The sequence below is a fragment of the Vipera berus genome (genome assembly GCF_964194415.1).
Source record: "Vipera berus genome assembly, chromosome: 3".
Classification (NCBI taxonomy): domain Eukaryota; kingdom Metazoa; phylum Chordata; class Lepidosauria; order Squamata; family Viperidae; genus Vipera; species Vipera berus.
The window spans coordinates 163,995,389-164,018,068 of record NC_138204.1 but is presented as its reverse complement, the minus strand read 5'-3'; the positions used below and the strand labels follow the sequence as shown (position 1 = coordinate 164,018,068).

General features: G+C 38.0%; 1 protein-coding gene across 1 annotated transcript; it reads left to right on the top strand.

Annotated features, from left to right (window-relative positions):
• Window positions 1–112: 112 nt before the first annotated feature.
• On the top strand, window positions 113–21,226 carry IMPA2 (inositol monophosphatase 2). Its single transcript, XM_081324842.1, has 8 exons — window positions 113–1,103; window positions 8,494–8,627; window positions 10,702–10,806; window positions 11,917–11,962; window positions 13,390–13,498; window positions 15,226–15,334; window positions 15,841–15,992; window positions 16,933–21,226. Exons 1-8 carry the CDS (start codon window positions 996–998, stop codon window positions 17,046–17,048), a joined length of 879 nt encoding a protein of 292 aa, XP_081180968.1. The 5' UTR covers window positions 113–995; the 3' UTR covers window positions 17,049–21,226.
• The last annotated feature ends 1,454 nt before the right edge of the window (window positions 21,227–22,680 follow it).

Below are 22,680 nucleotides of genomic sequence, written 5' to 3'. Positions count from 1 at the left end.
TCTTTTTAGAAAGAAGATTCTGGTAGAAAATAAGGTTAATACTTTCATCGAGAGAAATATTATCTTACCCCTCAGTAAAAATGTAACACCATCATAATGTAATCATTTTAGCAAAAAGACTACATTTAGCTGCCAGTTGGCCTTACGCAGTTTCCTGAGGCGGGGAATTTGTATTTAAAAGGGTGGATATTAATTTCTGCCATCAAAAATAATGGAAACGAAGCGCCTCGGCCGACAAGAACTCCAGACTAACTTGACAAGCGGGAGAAATGCGAACTTTCAAGAACTGCATTGCCAGCACCCGAAGATGTCTTGCAAAAAAAAAAAAAAGACCTGCAAAGCAGCACAAGCACCCCACAGAGGGTGAAAAAAAAAGCGAAAAGCAGACTGGATTCAAATTTTGAAGGGGAGGAGGGCTGAATTGTAGGGGGGGGGTGGTGTAAAAAAAAGAAGAAGAAGAAGAAGCGAGGAACTTCCTGTGAATCACATCCTATTGCCCTAGAAAACGCCCACCCCGCGCCCGCGATTCGCTAGCTACGTGAGGAACCCGCCCGAGCGCAATGTCCTAAAACTCGGTGTCAGCAAGAAGAGCGCGGGGCGCGGAGAGAGGCGGTTTCTCTTGCAGACGGGCGGAAAGCATGGCCAGTCGGCTGAGGAAGGCGGGCTCTGTGTCAGTGGAGCCTCTCCCGCCTTCCTCTCTACCGGTGACCGAGGTGCTTGAGCGAAGGCGAGAGGGCAGCGAGGAGGGCTAGCGGTGGCGGCGCAGGGAGAGCGGCGGGGCGGAGGCTTCAGCAGTGGGGGGAGGAGACGCCCCGCGGGGCTGAAGTAAACAAGCCCCTCCTTAGCCCGGGCCAGGGAAGCCCCCGGAGCGCCGGAGAAAGTTCAAGGACTTGCCGCACCAATTCCTCCCTCCTTCTCCCCCCCCCGCGCTTCCTATTTCCGCGGAGATCCTCGCAAACGCGGGAGGAGGCGGAGAAAAAGGAGCGGCGGTAATAATGAACCCCAGCGGGCAGCGAGGATTAGGCAAAGCGGCCGCCGGCGGAGACAACCCCTGGGAAGAGTGCCTGGAGGTGGCGGTGCAGCTCGCGCTCCAGGCGGGACAGGTGAGGGGGGTGGGGTGGGGGTGGCTTGTCGCATAAGGGGGCTCCGAGTTCAGGCCACACGTGGGGAGCAAGCAAATCCGAGGCGGAAAACTTTCTTGGCTCTCTTTCTCCCCCCCCCTCCTCCTCCTCCTCTCCCCCCATTTGGGGGCATCAGTAAACTTAAGGAGGCTCCCCGGTGCGCTTTGTTCCTTCCGCCTTTTTGTAAGATTGATGTCGAGATTTCTTGCTAACCTGAGTTGCCGCTGTGTGCAGATCTTGGGACCTTAACCAATGCACAAGCCAGCCTTCACCAATATGGATCCCTTCAGATGAGAGAGACGGAGCCCTTTTTCAGAGATTTGTGTCTGGAGGGGATCAGGTTGGAGAAGAAGTGCATGGTTGCCCTTATGTTGATTTGGGTGCAAATACATCAAGCTCGTTAGGTTCCAGTTACTCCTGAATAAGTGCAGAAACCTACATGTTCCTTTTAGGGTAAGATGTAAAAGAATGCGGTGGTCACATATAGGAGAGTGTGCTCTGTAATAAAATTGGGTATAGGCATATATTTTATGATTTTGGTGTCGTCATTGTTTGGTACAGATGCTCATTTTTAATTGGACATTTGGAACTTAGGAAATGCAGCTATACAAGCCAAGTAAATCACAAAGTGGACTCAGCATATTTTCTTGCACCTTTACACAATATTATTTGAAGGGTTAATATAATTAATGTTTTCTCTCTATAGATCTATAATGAGTGGTCTTGAGCTCTTCAACTCATTCACCCCTTCATGAACTTTCAGATTGTTCATTGACACATATTTATTATATGAAAATAAATACGAATTTAACTAACAGTTGTTGTTGTTGTTGTTATTAGTTGCGAAGTCGTGTCTGACCCATCGCAACCCTATGGACAACATTCCTCCAGGCCTTCCTGTCCTCTACCATTTTCTGGAGTCCATTTAAGCTCACGCCTACTGCTTCAGTGACTCCATCCAGCCACCTCATTCTCTGTCGTCCCCTTCTTCTATTGCCCTCGATCTTTCCCAGCATTAGGCTCTTCTCCAGTGAGTCCTTCCTTCTCATTAGGTGGCCAAAGTATTTGAGTTTTAGCTTCAGGATCTGGCCTTCTAAAGAGCAGTCAGGGTTGATCTCCTCTAGGACTGACCGGTTTGATTGCCTTGCAGTCCAAGGGACTTGCAGGAGTCTTCTCCAGCACCATAGTTCAAAGGCCTCAATTCTTTGGCGCTCAGCCTTTTTTATGGTCCAGCTTTCACTGCCATACATTGCAGCTGGGAAGACCATAGCCTTGACTATACGCACTTTTGTTGACAGGGTGATGTCTCTGCTTTTTAGTGTGCTGTCTAGATTTGCCATGGCTTTCGTCCCCAGGAGCAAGCGGCTTTTAATTTCTTGGCTACAGTCCCCATCTGCGGTGATCTTGGAGCCCAGGAAAATAACATCTGTCACTACCTCCATTTCTTCCCCATCTATTTGCCAGGAATTGAGAGGGCCGGATGCCATGATCTTGGTTTTCTTAATGTTAAGTTTCAACCCAACTAACAGTACTGCAATGAATAATAATACTGTGTCGTCCCATCAATCCTTGAGTGTTGATATTAACCACTTAGGGGAACCCGGATCTAGATCCAATCTTTCTAGGAGATAGGATGGTGAATTTCTCATTTTTTCCTCATGACAACTCTGTAAAATAAGCTCTCAGTTCAGTATCATCCAGTGAGTTTCCATGATTGAGGAAAAATCTGAACCTTGATATTTCAGGTTTTAATTGCTTTTAAAACTGAGCTCTTAACATTCAGCATGAAATTATGTCTTAAAAAGAAAAAATAAGGATTACTGAGAAACTCTGCCATAAATAAATAAAAACCAGTAATAGTCATTTGAATAATAAATTCTGTACTGTATGTTTTTATAAGTGCTTTCTTCCTACATTAGTTTTTTACACCGGCACACTAAATTTGGGAAAGGACATAATATTTCTATTCTCCCAAATAAGAATGATCACAACATTTCTTATTTTAGTTTTTCTTCAGTTTAAACTGTCCAGTAAACAGTAACCTCTTAGGAAAGATAAAATTAGCTAGTCATTTTGCTAATAGCAACTACTGCAAAAGCGTATAATTTTATTGGAGAAGGGGCCTATAATGATAGAGTAGAATATTATGATATTTATACCCTTGCATCCAGTTCCCTGTTCTGTATACAAATCCACATTTAACATTACAAGTAGATAGCTGTTTAGTTTGGGTTGAGTTGGGTTAGCCAAGACAGTGTTGCTTTTATCTGTTATTTTTGAACAAGATTTTTTTTTAACACAAAGCGCACTCCTCCTTTTGTATTACTTTTATTCCTTTCAAACAAATTGTGTCCTTCTACTGCTCTATTTCAGGAATACAGCCATCCTACCAGGTCTCTATTATATCTAATAAACATATTTTACTTTACAGTGATAAAGTCATCCTAGTGGTTCTCTGTTATACTTATTTTGTCATATTTGACTCTCTTTGCTGAGAGCCCAAGCTTGTCTTATTTCCCAGGCTCTTAACATTAATGTATAGACAACAATGACCATAAAGTTTATTCCTCATTCTGTTTGTTTTGTTTTTTTAATGGTTTAAAAACCCCACTTCAGCAACATTAGTTATTCTTACAATGTAAAGGTAAAGGTTCCCCCGCACATGCGTGCTAGTCGTTTCTGACTCTAGGGGCCGGTGCTCATCTCCGTTTCAAAGCCGAAGAGCCAGCGCTTGTCCGAGGACGTCTCCGTGGCCATGTGGCTGGCATGACTAGAGGCCAAAGGCACACAGAACACTGTTACCTTCCCACCGTAGTGGTCCCTATTTTTCTACTTGCATTTTTACATGCTTTCGAACTGCTAGGTTGGCAGAAGCTATGACGAGTAACAGGCGCTCACTCTGTTACGCGGCACTCGGGATTCGACCCGCCAAACTGCCGACCTTCTGATCGACAAGCTCAGCGTCCAAACCCACTGAGCCACCGCATCCCTTACAATGTACAAGCCTTTATATAAAGCCCTTCAGGATTTTTGTTTACATCTATCATCCTTTTGTTTATATCTTATCATCCTACAGTCCTAATGAAGTATGACCCGTCTTCTGCCAACACTGTGTCACCTGTATGATTTAGACAAAAGTCCTGGAAATCAAATACCCCCTACTGATTTATTGTATTGTTTTCCCTTACAGTCCTTTTCATGAACTGAAAGGACGAATGAGAATGTCACTGAGCCCTGGGGATCTTGAGCCTCTTTCCAAGATTTTCAAAGAAGTCTCATGCAATATAGTTGTAGCTGTTTGGTTTTTTTGCAGAACTGTTTGTACCCACATATATTAGCAGGAAAAGCTTATTATCAGTGGATTTGATAAATCTTGTTTTGTCATGTCTTTGATCTTTGGGCCTGTCAGATGACACACTTCATGAGTCAGAGTCTGGTCAGTATCATTTCTTTTAGTTTCTCAGTGATGAGTTGCCAACTGCTGCAACTCCTTTTTTGTTGCTTTATAGGGCAAAGTTTACTTTCTATTGATAGCATATGCTTAGAGTAGTTGCCGGAGGCTGAAAGCTAAGTTATGTTGCTACCTTACCTTTCTGTAGCAATAAGTAGGGAGGAAAGGAAATGTGGTTTGCATATCCTGTATATTTCTGACAAGTTCTTTTAACTCTTGAAACATAACAATATTTTTTTAATTATGATTTTGACTGTCCATGAACTGGATTTTACTTGTGGCCTTCCAAATAGCAGTTGGATAACTTGAATATCCCATTTTGCATGTGTTCCTATGTGTTCAATAGAGTTTAATACTGTGTACCTAAAAAAAGGCGAGGCTCTTCAGCCCAGGAGCATTTCTGATGAGTTATGCCAAATTTATACAGAATAAGAACATATTTCTCCACAGTCTGGTTGTGGATGAGTGTGTATACCTGATACTGGGTATACAGTATTGGGACCTGGCGTTGACAGTGAGTTATGATATTGCTCTCTTGGAAATCCGCTCTGCCATGTTTCAGGTCCTGCATTAGCAAGCGATCCAATAGTAGGTGATTTGGGTAGCAACGATTGTCTGGTATTAATAGTGACCAAAGGGTCTGGTCTGGAAGGGACAAGTTGTGCATGCCTGTTTGTGATTTTGGGCAAATAAAGAACTTTGCTTGTGTATTGAACACCTTGCTGCACAGCAGAGTGCTTTTGTGAGCTTTTAGAGCTCATTGGAGAGCAGGAGGTAGAAAGCTCATTGTTTTTCATTTGGGAGACTTCAGTCCTCCATATCCTGAAGGAAGATTCCATGAACTTCATGGTAACTCCAGGCAGTCTTGCTGTTGTGCTAGGTATGGTATTCATCTACAAGCAGTTGACATATCATCTGATAATGGAAGATAAAGATTAAATCTTTGCTGTAGTTAGATTGCTTCCTGTTTGTTATGAGTCTCTGCAGGATGGTAGGACCTACAGTATTTGGATAATCTGGTCCAGTGCTTAGTGAATTTAAATGGATTTCAGAGAGCAGTTAGGATTATTCTGAATAACCTGGTAAGTGGCCGTTTTGAGTGCCTGAGCAATTTTTGGAATATTGAAGTAACCAGAACACCTGATGAAATCACCTCCAACCAGTCTCTAATTCCATATTTTATGTATGAAATCCTGCCCATGCTGGACTATTCCTGTGTGCTAGTTCCAAGGGACAAGGTGGCAGAAGAGACACCTAGAGTACTAGTGGATAAAAATACAAGAGCAGCTAGGACTAGATACAAGTAACTGTTCATATTTGATGGCAAAAGGATGGCAAAGTAATGCTTCTTATTGTGATTACAGATTGTGCCTCTGCAGCCCTCTGTACAGTTATTTGCATCCTTTTGAGGGGCACAAAGCAGAAGCTCTCACTGAAAGCCTCGTGAGATTCTAGGGCAGGATTTCATACATAAAACTGCCTAAATTCTGCACAGGATGGGTCGTGATTGGATTAGGTCTTGTGAGGGTAACTTAAGATTCATTTCAGCTTCTTAATTCTGAAGAAGTATATAGGATGATCTGTGGAAAATGCTCTACCACATGATTGTCCAACCTTTTGGCTCCCTGGGCCACACGGAGTGAAGAGGAATTGTCTTGGGCCACTTATAAAATATATATTTAATGTATATAAATAACAAACTTCCTTTATTTTTAATATTTTTACTATCTTGGAGCCACATTACTCACTATCCAGGACCACTGGTTGGACATGTCTGATCTACCACATGTAACCTAGTCCATGTTCCATTTGGCTGTTTAGAAAGCATAGGAGGGTGCGTGGGGCTCAGTGGTCCATGTCTTATTGAACAATGTGATTATGTCCTTTATCCTGACAATGGCGTACTCTTTCCTGAAGAGGCCCTCCCTAGACCCAACCAATTGTGGCTCTAGCTCCTCTTTTCACGTTGTTGAGAGAGTGGTAGAAGAGGATAATCCAGACACTAATCAAGATTTTGACCTGGGCATGGGACAGATACCATATTAGTCTGAGAGATGAATTACATCATGATTTCAAAGTGAGGAGTGTACCCATCCTGGTTCTTTCAGGTCACACAATAACTTTCAGTACCATCAACCACTGTATTCTTCTGGACCACTTAAGAGAGCTGGGAGGTGGAGGCACTGTTTTATAATGCCTCAGTTCCTTTCTGAGTAGGTGGTGTTAACCCTTTATTGTATGGTTTTAAGGCAGGTGCAGGATCACCTAATTAAGATAGGCAAGAGTATAAGCAAGACTATAATGCTTCTCTGAATATGTCCCAGTGTTAGCACAGGAGTTCCCAGCCATAACTTCCCTGACAGTCTTTTGGAGGGCACTTAAGATTATCCTATTTCACATTTCTGTAAATCTCAAATTGGGAGCAGGTTTACTTTTACTGAATATTGAAACTATATTTATGTTTTTATGTACATGGCCATGAATCCAGAATGTCATCAATACATATGCCTTGTTTGAAATCCACAGGAATACCACCGTGTCAAGTAAATATCTGCATGTTTGTAGGATTTTTTTCAAATAAGGATTTTAAATAAAGATTACAGCTCAAACACTTACTTTACATTCCTGTGAAATAACAGATGCTTTCAGTCATGCTTAGCTTCTCCTTGCTCTTTTAAAGACATTCCGTTTCCCTTGAGTTTACTTTAAAAATATTTCTACTTACATGCCTTTAGAATGGAATTTGTATTATAAGTCATTTTTGGATACCGTGCAATGGTCATTTTTGCCTCAATATTTTACTCTGAAAGAAAGTGCAAAGGATTAAAAGATAATATTTGGCAATATAAGGAGAAGCAAACAATGAAGAAATTATAGGTATTATATTTTTGTATCATGTATACAGTGGGACAAAAAAGTATTTAGTCAGCCACCAATTGTGCAAGTTCTTCCACTTAAAAAGATGAGAGAGGCCTGTAATTTTCATCATAGGTATACCTCAACTATGAGAGACAAAATGGGGGGAAAGAATCCATGAATTCACATTGTAGGATTTCTAACGAATTTATTTGCAAATTATGGTGGAAAATAAATATTTGGTCAATAACAAAAGTTCATCTCAATACTTTGTTATATACCCTTTGTTGGCAATGATAGAGGTCAAACGTTTTCTGTAAGTCTTCACAAGGTTTGCACACACTGTTGCTGGTATTTTGGCCCATTCCTCCATGCATCTCCTCTAGAGCAGTGATGTTTTGGGGCTGTCACTGGGCAACACGGACTTTCAACTCCCTCCAAAGGTTTTCTATGGGGTTGAGATCTGGAGACTGGCTAGGCCTCTAGAAAATTGTATATATAATAGTTTTAGCAGAAACCAAAATTGTTCTTATAGTAAGAATTTCCATGGTACAGACTGTATAAAATTATAGCATGTCACTATACACTCATTAAGGACCAAATTCTGGACTCAGTTCAGTCTTACCTGTTTAACTTATTTCAACTCAGTTTAACTAAGTCAAAAGCAGTCCATTTTATGTAGTTATGATAGCGTGCAAAATATTTTCTTCTGATAGCTTTTGTTAAAAACAACGTGCGATTGAAATGCTAATATAGCAGTTACTGAATTCATAATATATACATTTATACAGTGACAAAGTGTTAGTGTCCTAATTTTGAGGCAAAAATATGGCATATAAACAGCAAGCCATTATTGAAGAAAATTTAACAGAAAAACAAGATAATTATGTTAATCAGCACCAGAATCTTCAGGAATAAAATACTATACTTTACATTGATGTCATTTTAGAAGTTACTGTGTGCATAACAAAGAATTATATCACTTATTTCCATTGAGAATTTAATGCAATTTTTCAGAAATAATGGGAAAAATCTGTAAAACAATATATAATATTTTCTTTCTAGATTATTAGAAAAGCTCTCACTGAGGAAAAACAGGTATCTACCAAAACATCTGCAGCAGATCTTGTGACTGAAACTGATCACTTGGTGGAAAATTTAATTGTTTCTGCACTGAAAGAAAAGTTTCCCTCTCACAGGTATATCTGGCCACGGCACTATTCTACTGGTAATTTTTGAATGAATGAAAATCATAACTATGTGAACAGATGTGCTTCACAGGCAATATATTTCAATGAAACAAGCGTGTTTCACATGCAGAAACTTTCTGGAGAGTATAGATTGGTAATAACCTGATATAGCCTTGGATGGGTTACATTGCCACATAATGATCTGGTTCTTAAACATACTGCGCCCCAATGGAATTAGGTTACACGCACTCTCTGAACCTGGATGATATATTGTGGTGAAGGTGGTTTGCACAAATGGTTTGTTAGTTTAGTTTATTTTTGTTTTATTTGAGTGCTTTTAAGCTGCTTCCATTGTATGAACAAGTTTGCTAATTTTAGCCAGGATTCTAATCCTTGTGATTAATTCTGCTTCAAATTTTCAAACATAAATTAAGCAAGAATGAAATGGTTGAGTAATGTGGCTTTTTCAACAGTTCTATCTCTACTATTCCAAGCTCTGCTTTCATCTGAGCATGCTCGTTGGGGAATTCTGGGATTTGAAATCCATACATCTTAAAGTTGCCAAGTTTGAAAAACATTGCCATAGATGAAATGTTTCTCCAGGTTATGGCAGAAGATTTGAAAAGCTATACCTAGAAATGGATTTCCAGCTAGCATTCTTGTCAGCAATTGACTGTTTGACTTTTTCTACTACAAACATCAGTGTACAGTATGCTAGCACAGGGGTCCCCAACCTTGGCAACTTTAAGACCTGTGGACTTCAACTCCCAGAATTCCCAAGTCAGCCATGCTGGCTAGGGAATTCTGGGAGTTGAAGTCCACAGGTCTTAAAGTTGCCAAGGTTGGGGACCGACCCATGCTAGGAAATTTGTAGAGACCAAATTTTTTGTCCCTAGAACTGCATCAGATGAAAGCAGAGCCAGGAGGAGGGGAGGTAAGCAATTAGAAAAGTCACATTTTCCAACAGTTTCATTTTTGTTTTTTTAGGTTTGAAAATTTGAAGGAGAATTATTATAACAGGGTTAAAATTCCACACACCTTAAAATTGTGAAGTTTGAAAAACACTGATCTATATTTATAGGAGCTAACTTTATAAATATGTACTCAATAAATACATTTGACTTCATTTTAAAGTCTCTTGGTCCAAGTTCTCCATTCCATGGGCTTCATAGATAAGTGGGGATTTGAGGCTGTATTTCTTGGTCTTAGCCCTTTCATTACACTTAAATTATATTATGTAATAGGTGTATATGATTAACCTTACAACACCTTCTGAGAATATTTAGAGGAAATAGTGGCAAGAATACTACTTTCCAAAGCATAACAGAGATTGTAAAGTTTTTCATACACTTGCAGAGTATAATAAAAATATATCTCTTTATAAGAGTATCCACCCTAGGGTCACAGAGACATTTTCAGACTATTCTAAAATGAATGTATGCTAATTTCTATTGTGTCATTCTTGTTTTAATTCTCTAGTCTTTGTTGTCTTAAGTCCAGCTTTAAGGTTTCCTTTAAGTTTCCAGTTATAGATGGTTACAATCTAGACTTTTTTGACAATTATTAATGTTTTGTTTTTGTTTTTTAATTATTGTTTACAAGAGGGATGGGCTGGGACTACAATCTTATAAATTTCTGAAGAGCTGTAGCTCTCCCTCCAGCATATTGTACGAGAGGAAATGAGAGCTAATTTTGCTTTAATTTGTAAAAATAAATGAATTGTACATAGTTCAAAGAAAAAGCCTATGATTTATACACTTTGTGAATGTTCTTCCAGCTGTCATTCAAAGGAAGAATGTTGCAGAGGAAGAAGCAGTCACTGCATTTTTGCATGAAATATGTAGATTTCTCATTCACATTGGCATGTGCATAAGAACCTTGTCCCTTCAGCCTTCTTGAGATCTTTTGATCACGATGTTTTACATTTTAGTTTAAAGATATATGTAACAGAAAGTTTTTATGCCAATTCCTAGTATGCTGTTCAGGTTGGAACCTATTTTATTAAACAATACATCTGCAATTCCTTCAAATGCACCTTTAATTCAAAGTTTTTTTATTTGAGTCTTGTCTATACCAATGTTAGGTTTATTGCGGAAGAAGCTACTGCTGCTGGTTCAAAGTGCATACTCAATGACAGTCCAACCTGGATTATTGATCCTGTTGATGGCACTTGCAATTTCGTACATAGGTAAAGACACAGTGAAAACCTTGTGTCAAATGTCACAAGACAGATTGTGAAGCATCTTTAAATACGTGAAGTATCAATTGAATTTTTGTGCGTGTTGAATCCCTTCTAGTTTCATAGAGTGTGATAAAATGTAGAAGAAGATTGATTCCCAGGAGGAAAAGGCAAGAGGCAACACAGTTGAAATATCATGTGCAGGAGAACGAGGCTATTGTGCATGCAAACAGTAAAATGCTCAGTCTGGCAAGATTTTAGGTGGGAAACAATAAAGAACTCAACTTGGAAGAATCACTATGTGTCGTTCTGGGTTTTGGGCCTGACATGGAGCTTACAACTCATCCAATGCATGTTTTACACCAAGCAAATTTGTGCACAGGATTATATCAAATTTATTTGTAAAATAATTTATATATACAACTATCAAACAGCAAAAATCAGATCATTAATTTGACCTACTTCAGTAATTGCTGTTCTTTTAACAATTAGTCTGTTGAGTATTAAGTTGTCATATTCTGGATCATCTTGAATCGTATTTTCTTTTGGAGGGAATTTTCGTTAGTCTGCAATCTTTGGTTCATAAAATACTTCATAATGGAATGTATTGGAAGGCCTATTTTTTACCCAATGCTGCATGGTGAAATAATTTGGGAAATTGGGCTGAAAGTTATGGAAGGAAAAATAATATTTATGTTCTCAAGTTATAAGGGTGGCAGCAGTGGTTAGAAAATTACTTTTGAACTCTAACATTTATTTTAGAAAAGCAGCTGCTGCTCTCTTAGTCTATTTCTGGTGTGACAATATCCTATGATGGCAGCAGGGAAAAGGAACAACAGCTAATTGGTTGCATAGATTCCTAAGATTTAAAGAGTGGGAAACTTTCTGAGAATCAGATAATTAATCATTGGGAAAGTCACAATTGTCCTTTAGGGTCAGAATGCATATCAGTTTTCCAACAATTAAAATTTCAGGAAAATTTAGAATTTTATCTCTAAATATAAAAAAGTAAGATTTCTTACCTGAGAACCAATGAACAAACACTATCACAATGTTGATATGGTTAAAAGTTATTGTTCAGAAAATTTATTAACAAATATAATGTATTTATTTACACAGGTTTCCAACTGTAGCTGTTAGCATTGGATTTGCTGTCAACCAAGAGGTATAAAATAATGTTCTGTAAGTTTGATAGGCATTAGTGGCAGCTTTTAAAACATTAAAAAAACAGATTTAATAAATACATCTGAATCTTATACAACATTTTTCCAATTTATTTTGTGATATTTGTGGAAATATAGATTTCAGTGCATAAACCTATTTATAATATTCAAACCATCCTTTTGATGTTTTTACAAAAAAATATAAATGATTCTTCTCTTTACAAAAAATGTTTTGGATAGTAAAAATATATGTGTTCTAGCCATGCAGAACACTGTTTCAAAGAAACAGTTACAGACGTACTTCTTAACCTAAACCTTTTTCCTTACACTAAATGGCAATCTGTGAGATACACTTGCACAGTTTATGCATTTAGGAGTGGCATAGTGTTTAAGCAAATGGTCAATCAATGAATCAAATCAGTTTATTGCAATCATAGACCAGCAGTGCTGTCTATCCGTTAAATCACAGGATTAATAGTTCTCTGTATTCTGTATCGTCTCATGTTACTGTAGAATATTTGTCTGGATTGGTAGTTAGGACGCTGAGCTTGTCGATCAGAAGGTCGGCAGTTTGGCGGGTCGAATCCCGAGTGCCGCGTAACAGAGTGAGCGCCTGTTACTCGTCCCAGCTTCTGCCAACCTAGCAGTTCGAAAGCACGTAAAAATGCAAGTAGAAAAATAGGGACCACTACGGTGGGAAGGTAACAGCGTTCCGTGCGCCTTTGGCGTCTAGTCATGCCAGCCACATGACCACGGAGATGTCCTCGGACAAGCGCTGGCTCTTCGGCTTTGAAACGGAGATGAGCACCGGCCCCTAGAGTCGGAAACGACTAGCACGCATGTGCGGGGGAACCTTTACCTTTACCTTTATGTGGCTTTTATGCTTTTCCTTTAGAACAGGCAATCCATTGAACTGAGTTTCCCTACAAAAATAACCAGTGCCTTTTCTCCCTACCTCAATTTGCCCACTTTGCTCACCTGACATCCACCCTCGCTGCTAGACAGTGTTGAAAGCCATAAAAATGTTGTAGCAAAAACATTGGATCGTAAAACTTTGGAAACACAATTACCCTTCATATTCTGTAAAATGAGAATTGCTTTGGGGTGGATTACACATGATACGTCTTGATAGTAGGCGATAGGCAATGGAGAATTCAAGGATGATGGAACACATCTGATAAGTGATTATGATTGCAGTGAGTACTCTGCAGAAGACATTTCTTGTATTTCTCATTTAGTAACTATGATGTAAAAATGAGCCATTATATAAGGGGATGATATATTTAATTTCCTGTGGCTTTTATCATAAGGAATATTTGGGATAATTAAAATAGTGTAAACTGCAATCTTATGCAGTTAAAAGAGATTTGTTTATACTGATATAATGCAAATTGCATTCATGTTCCTTTTCTTTTCTTAAAACCTAAAGCTTGAATTTGGTGTAATTTATCACTGCATTGAAGAACGATTATACACTGGTAGAAGAGGTCAAGGGTCATATTGTAATGGCAAAAGGCTTCAGGTGTCAAAAGTGACAGGTTGGTTTAGATTTTGTAAACACTATAAAACTTATGCATATATATATATATATAATATTATAGAGTTGTCACTAATTTTAGATAACAATGTATTTTCTAGGTAATGCCTACTTTTTCTTAATTCAGTTTAATAATATTTTTGCTAAATCACTATAAATTCAGCTCCACTAAAATTAAACTCTGTTTAATCCTATTGCTAGTTGTCTGGGCACCCAGAGTGGGGGATGGAGGGCAAGTGACAAAGCATGTATTGTGATTTTATGATATAGAAATTGCAACATATACTTTTGCATCAGGCACTGGGACACAAGCATATCAGGAAGATTCTATTATTGATGTCACCATGCATTGTTGTAGTCTCAGTTTGCTGTGGATGCCTTCAGCTGGGCATATCTTCAGTGGCAGACAAGTGAGCGAAAAGTAGGGTTAGGATTATGTTATGGTTGCTATTATGAAAAGCAGGCTGTATTGTTCTGGAGATAACAGTGTAAAAAAACCTTTTAACAGATTTCCCTGGCAGTTCACAGAAGGTCAGACAATTTCTTTAATGTTCACGACCTCTATTATTTTATTAGTGTATAACTTTAAGAGTGTAATTACTAATTTGATCTTGTAAGGATGAATTAGGAGACATTCCTGTTCTCCCAGACATTTATGCATTAATTTGTTCCACATTTTGCATTTTACTGGAATATGTACATATGTAAATGCATACACATAAATTGGTTTGGTTTGAATTGCTTAAATCACTTTGCAATCTGCCTAGAGGCCTCCCATTATTGAGTGCAATAATATCTAATATTGTAAATAGTATACAGTGATTCATCCTAAAGTATTTTGCATCTATTTCTAGAATAGCAATGGATATTGTACAAAAGTTTATTAAGCTGTTGTGTTGTCTCACCTTTCTTTCTCAAAGATATATATCATTTGCATCTGACATTCCCACTTTTGTTTTATTGTATTTATTACAAGATCTAAAATTTAAATCACATGGCCTTTGAATCTCATAACTTTAAGTCTACAAGTCCAAGTAAAGACCTAGGGTTAGACTAGAGTGAACAAATGCTGTGGATTTTTTGTGATATATAATAGGACAAAGATTTATTTCTCAGTTCTAGAATGGCAATGAAAGAACAGGTATTCCTTGTTTAGCAATCATAACTGGGATTAGTAACAGTTGATAAATCAAACAGTCACTAAGTAAAATCACGACTACTTACTATTTTCTTCAGTTTTCCTTTGCTTTACAGATCTGCAAATGTCATAAATGTAGGGATTGCTGATAAAGTTACTTTTTCAACACAGTTGTAATTGTGAACAGTTGGATTTTTGGATAGGAGACCAGTATGAAATCCCATGCTATGGATTAGATTGTGAAGTTAAAAAAGAAAAAAACCCATACCAATTGAAACCAGTGGAAAGCTACTTCCAAACTGCAGCCAAGAAAACAATGTAGACATGTCTATTTAATCAGCAGGCATTTAGTTTGACTCCATGAAATTGAACTATTACCATATGGTTGTAAATGTATTTAAATGTTAACATAAATGAAATCAAGTTTAGTGTTAATTTTTTGCTGTGGTCTCTGGGCATGCCATTCAAAGATCAGCTGTGGGCTTTGCCTCTTAAAAGACTTCTTGAAAATGATTTCTGCATCCAAAGATATAGAACTCTATAAAAGAATTTAGAATAAGCTGTTGCCTTATCTATTATTTTTCTTGCAGATATCACAAAAGCCTTGATTTTAACTGAGATTGGTCCAAAGCGAGATCCTGACACCCTGAAAGTCTTTCTCAGTAACATGGAACGATTGCTGAAGGCACAGGCACATGGGTAATTCTGTTTCCTGTAAATTAATAAACTTAGTAACAAGAAAATGGTTAATATAATATTTTGGTTAAGTACTGCAGTCAGAAATCCAGGCAGCCAAATCAACAGTTTCATAGGTATTTGAATGCATGTATGGACTGTGCCATCAATAGCGCCTCTCATATATCAAGAGAATTCTACCCCTGAGATATATCTGCTGTAGTGCTATCACAGTCTCCTTTTTTGCACTGCATTCATGAACTCCATCACAAAAATAAACTGTGTTTGGCATAATGTTAGACTATAAAATGTATTTAATGCATGCTTCCCACTTCATCTTTATTGCACTTGGCTCTTTAAAGAAAGTTGTCTGTGTAGAATATGATACTGGGCATCAAGGATAAAAATCTGTAAAACAAGTAAAAATGTTGAGTCCAATATTTGGAAATGTATGTCACTGCACAGTCACTTCATTATGAGCAAAGCTAGGGTTTAATGTTATTTGCAATTTTTTTCAACATTTATCACAGGGTTCGTGTTATTGGAAGTGCTACTTTAGCACTCTGTCATTTAGCATCTGGGGCTGCAGATGCATATTACCAGTTTGGCTTACATTGTTGGGATTTGGCAGCAGCTACTGTTATTATCAGGGAAGCAGGTGGAGTTGTGATAGATACATCAGGTAAGCAAATATATTTTAAGAAATACAAAGTATGATTTGCACATGATAACACTCCCTTCAAATTCAAAAGTTTATTTATTTATTTATTTTGCCACAATCTCATTCTAGACTTTCCTGGAAGTCCAGCCTTTAGGAAAGAATGTTCAGAAAAGTGTGAATCCACATTGGGGGCCTTAGAAATGGGGAAGGAAGAAAGCCAACATGTAGGAAAGCCATTCTGTATTCTAGGGCAGGGGTTCCCCTGGTCCGTGGACCGGCAGCGGGCCACAGCATGCCAGAAACTGGGCCGCATAAACAACCAAAGCCCCATCCGCGGGATGCAGGCAGCACACAAAACCACACCTCCAGTCCGTGGAAAAACTTTTTTCCACAGAACCGGTCCCTGGTGCCCAAAAGGTTGGGGGCCTCTTTTCTAGGGGTTTAATGTACAATTTTAAAAGTTTGCAGATACTGTCCTTCTTATTGTACAGTTGCAGTCCTTAATGGCTTATTGTATTATTATGATGGGAAAGTCAAGTTGGCTCAAAGCAAGACTTCCTCCTACATGTACCCACAAGTGTTTTGGGTGATATCAAGGTGGACTTTAGGACAGGAAATGTCTGTCTTACCTTTCAGCCAACCCCTGTTCTAGTCATACTAGTTCTCCACCTTCTTCTGGAAGGAGGGGGAAAAAACCAGTCAACACTCAAAAGAAAAAAATGGTATTTCCAAGCACTGCTATGGAGCTTAGGTGAAAAGGATTCTGAAGAGAGAAGGAGCAAGAATGAGATTTTAAAAAAGGGAATTGTTGACAAGAAACTTTGCATATCAGAATAAAGTTTAGTAATGTTCTTCATACACACACACACCAGATAAATGCACTTAGTGGACTACACAAAGAACCATTGTCTTCATCACAAAAGAAACATCTAAACTATTTTTCAATAATTTTTTCTCCTAGGTGGACCTTTAGATCTGATGTCATGTCGAGTAATAGCAGCAGGTACCCAGGAGATGGCCTCATTCATCGCTCAGGAAATACAGACGATTCACTATGGACGTGATGATGAGAATTGACCAGACATCAACCTAACATAATATGAAATATGACCTTTTGGAAATGTTTCACTTCTTTTAAGATGGATGGCTTTTAGAAACTGTTTCTTGTACAATTTGTAAATCAAACATATTATACAAACATTTTAGTTGCATTTTAGGAAGGTGAAAGAAGTGTATTTGGGCATCGTGTGTGTATGTGTGTGTTTGGGATCTTTCCCTCTTTTTAATGAGAATATTTTTCAGTTACTTTTTTTTTAATGTTGAAAGCTCTTTGAGGCTGTAATAGAAGTGGGGATCTTTCTGGTTTCACATAGAATGAGAAATAAACTTTATGTTTCAGATCTCAGGTATTTTTTGTTGTTGTTGTTGTTGTTCCATAACAAGGAACAAGTAGTGCCTCAAGTGCCCTCATCCAAAAATACTTGAGTGAAAGTATTATTTTTTTCTAAATTTAAAACAGACCTACTGAGCAGCTCTTGAGATAGTTACATTTACTTATGCGGAACACACACAAGTATGATAATGGTACATATTCTTAGAAATATGTATGATCCTTGGATAAGTAAACAGGTACTAAAACAGCTGGCTAAGGAATGAATTTTAAAAAAAACACATTCAAACATTCTTTGGCTTGATTCAAACCCTAGACTATAATAGGTTTTTAAAAATAACATGGAAGATTCTCTAAGATGCTACTGTTCACAAAAGTTTCTTACTAAGCACATAGGTGTTTATGTTTATGTTACCTACCTATGTTTATGTTACCTAGTCTATAATCATATTATGTTACCTAGTCTATAATCAGTGGTAATTATGTGAATGGAACAATTTATATATATTGACCACTGCTGGATATCAAATGTCCAAGTTACATCTCTTGGTGACTTCATAGATATTCTTGATTTTCTTGATAGCAATATAGAAGTGATTTTCTATTGCCTTCTTCCAGGATAGTGTTGCATTTGTTTGTTTACTTCTACGGTAGTCTAAAGCCCTGGTATTTTCAGGATGTTTTCCTCTGCGATCTTAATTAGACCCACCTCCATTTAGCTTTCAAACCCAGGCAGGTGCTATTATATACTGAGATGGCCATTGTGTATCCTTGAATGATTATTGTGGAGAAAAGTAATCTATCAAAAACTAGCAGAGAGATTCCTGCAATGCTGAGTTAGTATTCCTTGAAAAGTGCTTTGTAGCTTATCCTGTGGATCAGAACAGAGAAGAAGTACCTCACTATTATACCAAAATTGTGGCTGGACATGTTACAAGAACTACTGTTTTCTTGAATGGAAATGGGCATGACATAAGGTGGCAAACTTTTATAACTTTGGCTTACGTAATGAAATGTTGCATATTTCCAAATAAATGCCTAAGAAACAGAAATTACACTGAAAGGGATCCTAACCTAATCTTTTCACTGATGTCTTGTTTTCTATATTTGAGTATTATAAATTGTTGTGATAAACTCTTATGAGCCCCCCCCCCTTGGCATTCCAACTAATACAATCTAGGAATAGTTTACTATCTCCCTAGATGTCAAAATTAGGCTTTAGATTTATGTGAACTAGAGTTACTGACAATGACTGTATGGATTAAGTGCTGGTTCTGATAATCCATGTTCTATCCAAATGCAGGAATGTTACATTGGCCATAGTGTACCTTGCCTCAATATCTTTCAGTCCTAAATGCAGTGCTGATGAATGGCATTTTTGATACTTTTAAATAAATATCTTTTTATGAATTTAATGTAAACCTGAGCCAGTTATCCCTGTATGTATGAAACTAAAAATTTGGCCCATTCTCTTGAATATTGAAAATATCTTTTCAGAGGTTTTAAAAATTGAATAAATGCTCCAGTTTTTTAAAAAAATTGGATCCAAATTTAATTCTAGTAAAAATAGACCTATTAAAATCAATAGGACCTCATTTAAAAACATGTTTGAAGTAAAGAATTTGCAGCTGACTAGTTTTCGTTGCAGGCTAGCCTTGCTGCTGTAGAATTTGATGACAATTATTAAAGGAACCACTGAAGAAGAGATTCTTCCACTATTTGATATTGCCAAAAATTTGCCTCCGCTAAATCAATCTTTGTATGTGTGCAAAAGTTCATCAAAGGTTTAACTGTGTGATAAGAACTTTGTTACTCATTGTTAACTGTGTTACAATAGCAGTTGCCAATGAATCACTTCTTCCTTTCTGTGCCACTAATGTGCTATCTGTATGAATTGTCTCATTTTTCCATATTAAAGAGATTTGTGGTTTGAGTACTTAGAAAATGTGACATATCTTAAAAAATGAAAATTTGAAGTTAATGTGTACAAGAAAGCATGTATTGTGCAGTTAAACCAGAAGGGACTAAGAATGCAGGTAAAAAATTACTAAAAACAAAAGCCATCATTAATTCTACTTCAGAAAATTTATGTCAATCCCTTTGGTGACAGATGCCTCTCTTTACTCACCAACTACATAATAGTGAAGAAAACATGAGCATTCCCCATCCATCTCCACTTATGACTGGAAAATTTCTGCCACTTAACTTCTTTCCTGTCTGCAGTCATCAAGATACAACTGAGAATCAGACAAACTTAATAACTGAAATGTTAAATGAACTGAAACATTAAGAAGTAATATGTAAATAAGATATTAGGACAGGATCATAAAATAGGATAAGCTGCCATTGCACAAATGTTTAAAAATGATAGTGTATGCACTTTTATGCACTGTTGCTTTTATAACAGCACTTCTATAGCACTTCGGAATGTCCAAAAGCACTTCCTCAGTATCACTTGCAAAACTTATAGTATTCTTCTAAGATATTCCTCCAATATATTTCCCTTCTGTAACAAAACATAAAAGGATTAAATTAATCTGCCTAATGACTAATTTAGTGGCGGGCACAAGATTCAACCAGAATTTGCTTTGAGTGACATAGGAGCCAAACTATATGTTATGCTACATCTGTACTCTTACTTGGGTTAAGAATCAAAAAGATGCAAAATATGATCCGAAGCTACATGCCCATTTTTTCTTTAGTTACAAAAGCGATGAGGCAAAATATTTAAAATGTATGAAAGAAGATACCTGCCTCTATTGTATCAGTAATTATTAAAGACTAATTCACAGAACTTTATGCACTGGTAGAATATAGGCACTAGATTTAGATTTGATTATGATCCACATGAACTGTCCCATTCATCCCTTTAAAAAAGTGGTGTGGGTAGGAATCTGCATAGAAAACATGGAAACTAGGAAAGAGAATAATCCTTCTATAGATCAAAAAGAACATATCTGGTTGTGAATTGAATATTAAAATCAGTAACAATCTGAAGGAGTGATTTGTCTGAAGCAAACCCGGATGGAAATATGTTAACTTACCCATGTACCAGAGTTGCATTTTTTAAAGAAAAAAATAATATATGAAGGCATCAAATAAGGATTTCACATTTACCGTAATATTCTTAGTTTTCCCACCCTTCATTTTCCAATACAATAGTTTCTAGGAAGTTTAATAGCTTAGCCGTTATTTTCTTATATGTTTTATAAAAGGGCAGATAATCTAAGCCTCATAGGCTAATTTCCATTTTTTGTGCAATGGATCAGGTCAGATGTCTGGGAAGAAAAGCATCCCCCCCCCCACAAAAAAAAAGGCTACAACAGTATGTGAGAAAAAGTGGATGTCCGTATCTTCTTTGGGTTCTTATCACAGCCCCCTACTGTTTATCCCTGAGAAAATGTATGGTTCTTGAAAATAAGTGTGTGCCTACCTGTGCTTTACAGAAAATATTTTAGGTGGAAAAATATATATAGCGAAAATTACTAGGCCATCAAGTGTCAAGGTGACCTATTGAGTATTTTGCATGTATAAGGTATTCAAGAGCTGTATGGTCATGAGTTTTTGTGCATCTTTATTGCAAGAACTCTGAAACTTAAACGGTTTATGCTGTTTATATATACATTATGAGCCATTTGGTGTTACGTTCTTGTTCAGTTACAAACTCTGTATTACTGGTTGTCTGCTTTTAATCCAGACATTTCTACCTCATAGGGGGCTATGAGGAATAATGTGTAATTATTATTCAATAGAATAAAAGTTGTTTCCAATGGATAAAGAACTACATCATGATATCTAGAATTCTTATTAATGTATGTTTGTCAAAATAGCTTCATTTTCCAATAAAACCAAAAGGCAAATGTGTATTATCCATCTGTTTTTCTGTTATTTTTTTAACTTAAGAGGACTTGTACAGAGGCCTGATCCAGATGTGTGCAGGAACTTGCCCATTTTCCTCAGTCCATTTGTTTAGAAGCATTCTGCCTCACAAAAATATATTTTAAAAAAAAACTCAGCAGTATACAGTAAGTTAATTTTTCTAAAGAAAGAGGTAAGAGTAGAAAGCATTAGAAATTCAGATCAGGATATGGCCAACATGTACTTCATTCTAAAGAAGAAAGGGCAGCTATAAGATGTGTATTGTATAGCTTAGCCAGGATTAGCCAGAGTTGCCATCTTTGGAAAACACTAGCCTAGGTTAAGGCAAACCTATAACAGCGGCCCCCAATCTTTTCAACACCAGGGATCGGTTCTGTGGAGAGTGGGCCTGATTTTGTGTGCTGCCTGCATCCCATGGATGGGGCTTCACTTGTTTGTGTGAACTGGTTTCTGGCATGCTGCAGATCGGTGCTGGTCCAAGGATGGGGAGTTGACCTGTTCTATAACACAAGTGGAACTACTTAGCTTCTATAGCAGGGCTTTTCAACAAGTGATACGGGTACCACCTGTGGTACATTGGCACCTGGCAGGTGGTACGTGACCATCCTAGAAAAGTAGCAGGGAAGGGGAATGAGCTGAACCGGTGGCAGCACCACACAAGCCTGAGCGAGAGATGGCTGGAGCTGCAGGGCTGTCGGCTCAGTGGAAGCACCAGAATCAGTGCTTCTTTGGGGCTGTCAGATCTCAGTGGAAGCGCCAGGATCAGCGCCAGGCTCCAGCTGGAGCTCAGCGCTGATCCTGGCGCTTCTGAGCCCAGAATAAGCGTCGATCAGCTGGAATGTTGCAGCATCTCCAGGGTCTTGTGAAGTGACAAAAACCTGCCACAACCACCGAGCAGACGGGGGAATAAAAAACAAACCCCCACCCCACCCCCGCTGCCAATCCTCAACAGAAATGCTCACAACAATGAAAACCTCAGACAGGAGGAAGAGCGCAGCTAGGCAGACAGGTGTCTTGCTCGGCTGTGGCTTGGAGGGCATTTTTTTCAGTGCCACTGTAACTTCGAACAGTCGAGGACTACCTGTACTTCATCACTTTTTTCCTTTTTGGGGGGGGGGGTCATCAAGTTTTTGACACCTTGCTAGGCGACTGGTGGTACTCAGATGTTGCCATATCCTAAAAGTGGTACAATGGGTGAAAAAGTTGAAAAGCCCTGTTCTATAGTACCATAGTTTTCTTCCCAGTAGAACTGCAAAGTGGGGGGGGGGAATAAAAACAATAAAAAATATTAAATATTTCACAATCAAGTCTGAGATTATCTGATGTTTAACTGTATTTTTCTCCTGCAGGATTATTTTTTTATCATTATGTTTACTACCACAATGTCAATTGCTTATATTATTTGTTTTTAATTCTTGTAAGCTGCCCAAAGTCACATGG

Bases quoted from the DNA above. Each gene is read 5' to 3' on its own strand.
- IMPA2 (XM_081324842.1), top strand. From the start codon at position 996: ATGAACCCCAGCGGGCAGCGAGGATTAGGCAAAGCGGCCGCCGGCGGA. The intron at 11,963-13,389 runs GTATAAAATAAT...TAAAACCTAAAG, and splicing joins GATTTGCTGTCAACCAAGAG to CTTGAATTTGGTGTAATTTA. The intron at 13,499-15,225 runs GTTGGTTTAGAT...TTTTTCTTGCAG, and splicing joins TCAGGTGTCAAAAGTGACAG to ATATCACAAAAGCCTTGATT.